This window comes from Varanus komodoensis, unplaced genomic scaffold (genome assembly GCF_004798865.1).
Source record: "Varanus komodoensis strain SLA01 unplaced genomic scaffold, ASM479886v1 scaffold6_4, whole genome shotgun sequence".
NCBI classification, from domain to species: Eukaryota; Metazoa; Chordata; class Lepidosauria; order Squamata; family Varanidae; genus Varanus; species Varanus komodoensis.
In genome coordinates, this window is record NW_025336347.1 from 19837936 (window position 1) to 19843935 (window position 6000).

The following is a 6000-nucleotide window of genomic DNA, read 5'->3' on the forward strand; positions in this document are numbered from 1 at the left end:
TGTCCCCTCAGGGTATGATATTTCCCAGAGGCCCTTCTGATGAGAGTTAAAGGAGCGGCGGGCAGCTCCCCAAGCAACACATACAGATCGGTTAGGTTACAGGAGGACATCTGGTGTTCAGCACTTAAGGAACAGGTGAAAATCCTCACTGCCTTGGCTAAGGAAATTGTTGACGTGATCTGTGGCATTTTCTTTTGTGAAAGCACTTTGTTTTTTGTACCAACAAAAACAACTAACCAAGCAACTGCACGCACACAGAGGTCAAACAAAAGACTCCTTCCCCTTGAAGTTCGGCTGCGAGAGTCTTGGTCTGTGATAACTCAGTCTGACCTTGTCAGAGCAGTGTGCACCGAAGATAGGAAGGTGTCTTCTACGTGGCCCATTTAGCCTGGAAGTTGACAGTGGTTCTCAAAGGCTGAAGGCAGGAGTTCCTCCAGCCCTACCTGGGATGCTGGGGATTGACCCTGGGACCTTCTGATGCAAAAGCAGTTTCTCTAGCTGAGGCCCATGGGATGCAGGAGGTCATTTGCTCTGCCCCCTGACCCACCATTCCTCCCCCCCCATCCCAGCATTTTTTATCTGGCTCTGGCCAGTGTACCTCAGAGTTCAAGCAAACGAAGTAGATCACACAAATGTAAAGCGAGCAGGTGCATCTCCTAAAAGACATGATACTTCTGTATGAGTAGGCTGAGGGTTGTAGTGGGAAATTAATCATAAAGAACAAGCTGTATTTTTTACATTTTTATTATCATTTTCATTTCTATACCACCCAAATATCAAAGCTCTTTGGCAGGTCTCAAAAATTACATACTCCAGTACAAAATAATAAAAACATAAAATCTTGACAATGAAAATTTAAGAACAATTTTAAACAACCAGTTACAATAATATACTAGACTGCATAGAAGCAAGCAACATAACCTACCCCCCCCACCAAAAAATAAATGCCATCAAATGTCTGAGAATAGAGGACAGTTTTTTCCTGGTGCCAAAAAAGAGAATGATGCTAGTGCCAGGTGGATCTCAGTGGGAAGAGCATTCCATAATTACTGAACCACCACTGAAAAGGCCCTCGTTGCTACTTTCCAAGCTTCCTTCAGAGGAAGGCCTCATCATGGACAGTGTTGATCTTAGAGCAATTTGTACTGAAATGCTCATCAAAGAATCTTATAAGCGGAGTCTAAAATGAAGAACAGGATGGCTTGTGCTTGCACGCGCACACGGATCCCATTTTATGTATAGAAGTGCTTCACTCCTGATAATACCATACCTGAGAGCAACCATCCTGTTTAGGGAACTCAGGTGGTACATCAGAGGGGTACCAGCATGGTCTCTCCCTCTCACGTGGCTGAGATAGCTGTCTCACTCCACCTAATTGTCAAATTGGTTTCCCCCAGATACAGAACAGTTTGGAAGCCTCCAAGCACCAACTACTGAGGGTATGGAAATATAATTTCCACAATTATATGGAAATATAAACCACAATCAACCATTGGCCTTAAATGCGTGTCCAACACAGATGTCTTTTTTATTTTTACTCCAGAATGGAGACCTGATCCAGATCTTAACAGCACCATTCCCACTATTCCTCTTCTCGCCAAAGGCCTGAGCTGGATTGGAACTTTGCACCTACTCCAGAGTAAAAATGACGAGAAAAAGAGCTGCACTGCACGGGATGGGATTGATTTCAATAGCCGCCAGAGGGCTCTGCTGGTAGGAAGCCGCTCTTGCTCCCTCCCGCCTTTCTTGCTTCCTCCTCCGCCCCCGTGCTGAGGTTGGGCTTCCCAGGTTAGGCGGCTGTGCTGCTTCCTGCCACTCCTCCTCCTCCTCCTCCTCCATTGCGACCCCAAACCCGTGCGGCCCCCAGCGGCTGCTCCCCCACTCCAGGTGGAGGCGATCCGTGCAAGGGAAGGAAGCCGGGCCGCAGTTCCCGCCGCCTGTGTCCGCCGCAGCGGAGGCGACGCTCCTGGACCCCAGGACAGAAAGGGACAAGAGCGGTTGTCTCCCACCCAAGCCCCCAGGACGGATGCCTGCCTCGCTTCTGCACGGCTCTTCCCGGGCGCTTTGCCTCTTAAGATCCGCAGGAGCAGCTGATCCGCTGACGGCGCAAGAGAAAGTTTCGCCCGCTGTCTTTGGGGAAAGGGCGCGCCAACTTTTCCGTCCACCCCTCCGTCCATCCCAGGAAAGGAGGCTTGCCCTTTCACACCCCTTTCCCTTCGCGGAGACTATCGAAGTAAGCGTGGCCTTCTTCTTTGTGCCTTGCCATGCTGCCATTTAAAAGAAAGAAAAGCAAAGCCGCCTCTGGACCAGACTGGCCCCGCTGCTCTCTTTCAAATGCACTGGGCCAGTGCTGCCACACCCGGTGCTCCGTGCAGTTGCCAGCTGCAGACCCAGAGAGGGCCACTGTGCCCTGGAGGGCTGTGTGGAAGCAGGATTCCTCTAGGTGCAGCTTTCCCCCTCACGGGTAGGGAAGCTGCATCTGGTGGGATTTCCTCTGCCGCTCCACTCTTTAAAGCGGCAGGAGCTTTCTCAAGGGCTTCTGGGTTCCCTGCGCTGAAGTGACAGCCCCAGCCAGTACGCCTGACGTGGACAAGAGGGGGTGGCAGAGGAGAGGTTCTGGGAAGGAAATCATGGGGATGAGGAAAATCAGATCGTAAGGGACTAGCCTACATAATCATATGCCAGTGCTCTGCCATCTGTGCTGGCTGCCAGTCCATTTCTGGGCCCAATTCAAAGCACATGGGGTGAAGTTGCCACCATCCCCCCCCTTCAGGGCATCTGCGTCTTTAACTGTTCTAGTGATGGACAGACAGGTGTATCTTCATTACTAGAACTGTGGCTCAGTGGCCACATGTGTTGTGTGGAGAAGGGCCCAATTTCAATTCCTGGCAGCTCCAGATCAGGGCTAAGAAAGATGTCCCTCTGAGATCCTGGGGTGCTGCTGCCAGCCAGTGTCAGGTTAACAGAACTGACCTGCTGCCTGAGCACGGGTCTGACTGGATGTAAGTGAACCTCCTGCTTTGGAGAGAAGATTGGCCTGTACCAGACAAAATTGTTCCTGTTGGATTTCTGCCTGCCATGCAGTTATGCATAGGAGCGTTTTTAAAAAAATAGCAGCCTTCCCATGGGGGTTCAATAGAGTGCCCACTATGATGCTGTCTAGAATTCGAGCTACAGTTACCTACTCTCAGGAATTTGCACATTTGGATTACTACAGTGTGCTCTATATGGGGCTCCCTCTGAAAAAAGCTTTGGAAACTTCAGCTGGTTTAAGCAGAGCAGCAAGATTATTAATGAGGACTGGCTAATAAGATCATTATGCCATCACTTTTTGATCTGCATTGGCTGCTGATTCGTTTCTGGGCCAAATTCAAAGCTCAGCTTGGAGCCAGGTTACTTCTTTTGTAGATTCCTGCCTGAACTCTTAAGACTGTCCTCAGAAGTCCCTCTCTGGGTGCCCCTTCCACAAGTAAGGTGAGGCAGGTGGATATGAAGGTATCCCAATTGTGAAATGCCCTCCCTGGAGGGGCATACTTGATGCCTATCTCGTGGGGGCGTGGCGCCAGGGTAAAAAGACCTTTGTATTATCTAGGGCTTTTTAGTCATTTACTTTTATAAACTGTGTTACTACATTATTAGATCTTAGCACTGCTGTTGGCTTTTTTTTTTTGGGTCTCCACTGGTTTTATTCTGTTTTAAACATGTTTTTTTTATTAGTGCTTACTTTGTTATTGTATTTTATAGTTTTAAGTTCAGCTATGTAAGCCTCCCGGAGAGCTTCAGCTAATGTGCCATATAGAAATTAAATAAATGCAGAAAAGTCTTTATTAAAGAAAAGGTTCTTGGCAAAGCACTTGGAAACACCCATTTTAAGTTGCAGCACTATGAATTTAAGTGGGATGCAAGGGGGAAATTACATATTTCTAGTGGCCCCTTGCACTGCCTAAAGTAGAAGTGGGCATTGGTTCCCTGGAGAACTAAAGAATAAGCAAGACTTTATTTGAGCTAGAACAAAGAAGACAATCACTTGAAGGAAGGAAGAGCTAAAGGAGGTGGTGGTGGAGGAATCTCAGACAGGGCCCTGGGACAGAAAGTGATGTGTCCTATTTGTGATAGCCAAAATTCTTAGGAGGATAGATGCCAAAGCAGATCGCACTGTGGATGACAGACATGACACCAGGTGATTCCTCTGTTCTTATGTGAACTTTGTATGTACATTTATCTAAACAGATTATGGAAGGACACATGTGACTGAAGGAAAGACTGTTCAGCTTCACCAGAACTCAAACAAGATGCCTCCAAAAAGATCCAAAGGGAAAGTTCCTCAGACCTTGGGTCCAAAAAGACAGCTGAAGGGTCAGAGGAACTCAGTAGAGCAACAGAAGAACCTCCTTGTAGACGGGTCAGGGAATGCTGGGGCCCCTGATAAAAAAGCAAGGAAGCGCAAAGGCACTACTGCTCCCCAGAGAACCTATTCAGGTGAGAACCCTAACATCTGCACTGAATGTGGACAGACATTTGCACAGAGCTCCGACCTGGTTAACCACCAAAGAATCCACACGGGAGAGAAGCCGTATAAATGCTCTGACTGTGGGAAATCATTCAGTGTCAGTTCCAACCTGAGCAGGCACCAGAGAATTCACACGGGGGAAAAGCCATACCTTTGTTCTGAGTGTGGGAAGAGTTTCACTGACAAGTCAACCTTGGTTCAGCATGTGAGAACCCACACTGGAGAGAAGCCCTACCAGTGTATTGACTGTGGGAAAACCTTCAGCCGTAGCTCCCACCACAAACGGCATCTGAAGAGCCCGTCGGAGAAGCGGCAGGGCAAATGCAGCCACCAGGGGAGTCCTACGTCTGATGTCATAGCTCCTGGCAAAGTCAAGAAAGCCAGAGTGTCAAAGAAGCAAAACTCTCCCTTTGAAATCCCCCACACGTGTGCAGAGTGCTGGCAGAGCTTCAACCAGACCTCGGACCTCGTCAAGCACATGCGCATTCACACAGGTGAAAAGCCCTTTGAGTGTAACCACTGTGGGAAGTGCTTCAATGTCAGCTCCAACCTCATCAGACACAAGAGAATCCACACGGGGGAGAAGCCCTACACTTGCTCTGACTGCGGGAAGAGCTTCACCGACAAGTCCACCCTCACCCAGCACAACCGCATTCACACGGGGGAGAAGCCCTACACTTGCACTTACTGCGGGAAGAGCTTCAGCCGCAGCTCCCACCACAAGAGACACCAGCGGATCCATGCGGGAGAAAACCCCGTCTCTTTTCTGCCCCTGTGGCCTTACCCTAACCAAATGTACTGAGAGTTGTACTGGAGTGTCACTTGGTGGAGCGGAAGTTGCAGTGGGCCTCTGCCTAGCTGAAGCCTGAACCATCATCTCAAAGCACCAGGTGCTTCTCAAAAATTAATAGATTTATTGCCTTTGTGGGTCCCTGGAGCAGCTAAGACAGATTACCAGTACCCTAAATCACTAACATTCCAGGATGGAACAAAAACAAATTTGGAACTGCTGAATCTCAAGGTCCACCCAGAGTCCCGTGGCAAATATGGTCAGAATTCTTCCTATGGGGTTTTTCCTGTCTTCCTTTTCCAGGGACTCCAGCCCTATCCAGACTGGTCCCTATGATTTATTTAATGGTGTCTAAGAAACAGCCTATAGATTTTTAAAAAAATATCTGGTAGTTGAAATATTATTGCAATGTAATAAACACTCACAATGTGTATATGTAGTGTCACAACTAATTGACATGAGCATATGCTAGAACATCATCTGTTGGTGAGCAAGGTGGGAATGGGAGTCCATTTACTCCCCTGAATGCCTCCTGTTTCCCCACTCTTAGGAAGCACACGGAAGCTTCCTGTAAAGTGGCCCACTTAAAACCTTTTGAATGGCCTTGAGCATTATTTTTTACTCTCCTTCTTCCTGGGCTTGCCTTATACGGCAGTGTTCACACACAGCAAGAAGCCATGCTGGAAACTGCACAGCATCC

General features: G+C 48.4%; 1 protein-coding gene across 2 annotated transcripts in view; it reads left to right on the forward strand.

Moving 5' to 3' along the window:
- Positions 1-5713, forward strand: part of LOC123034539 (zinc finger protein 501-like) — a 17368-nt gene extending 11655 nt beyond the window's left edge. Inside the window, exons 5-7 of one of the 2 annotated variants that reach the window (XM_044451953.1) lie at positions 12-135; positions 1544-1713; positions 4231-5713. In XM_044451953.1, coding sequence (XP_044307888.1) covers positions 4293-5312 — 1020 coding nt within the window. In that variant the 5' untranslated portion in view covers positions 12-135; positions 1544-1713; positions 4231-4292 and the 3' untranslated portion in view covers positions 5313-5713. Of the gene's footprint in view, positions 1-11; positions 136-1543; positions 1714-1822; positions 2234-4230 lie in introns of those variants that run through there. The other variant, XM_044451954.1, reaches the window with a different exon arrangement.
- The last annotated feature ends 287 nt before the right edge of the window (positions 5714-6000 follow it).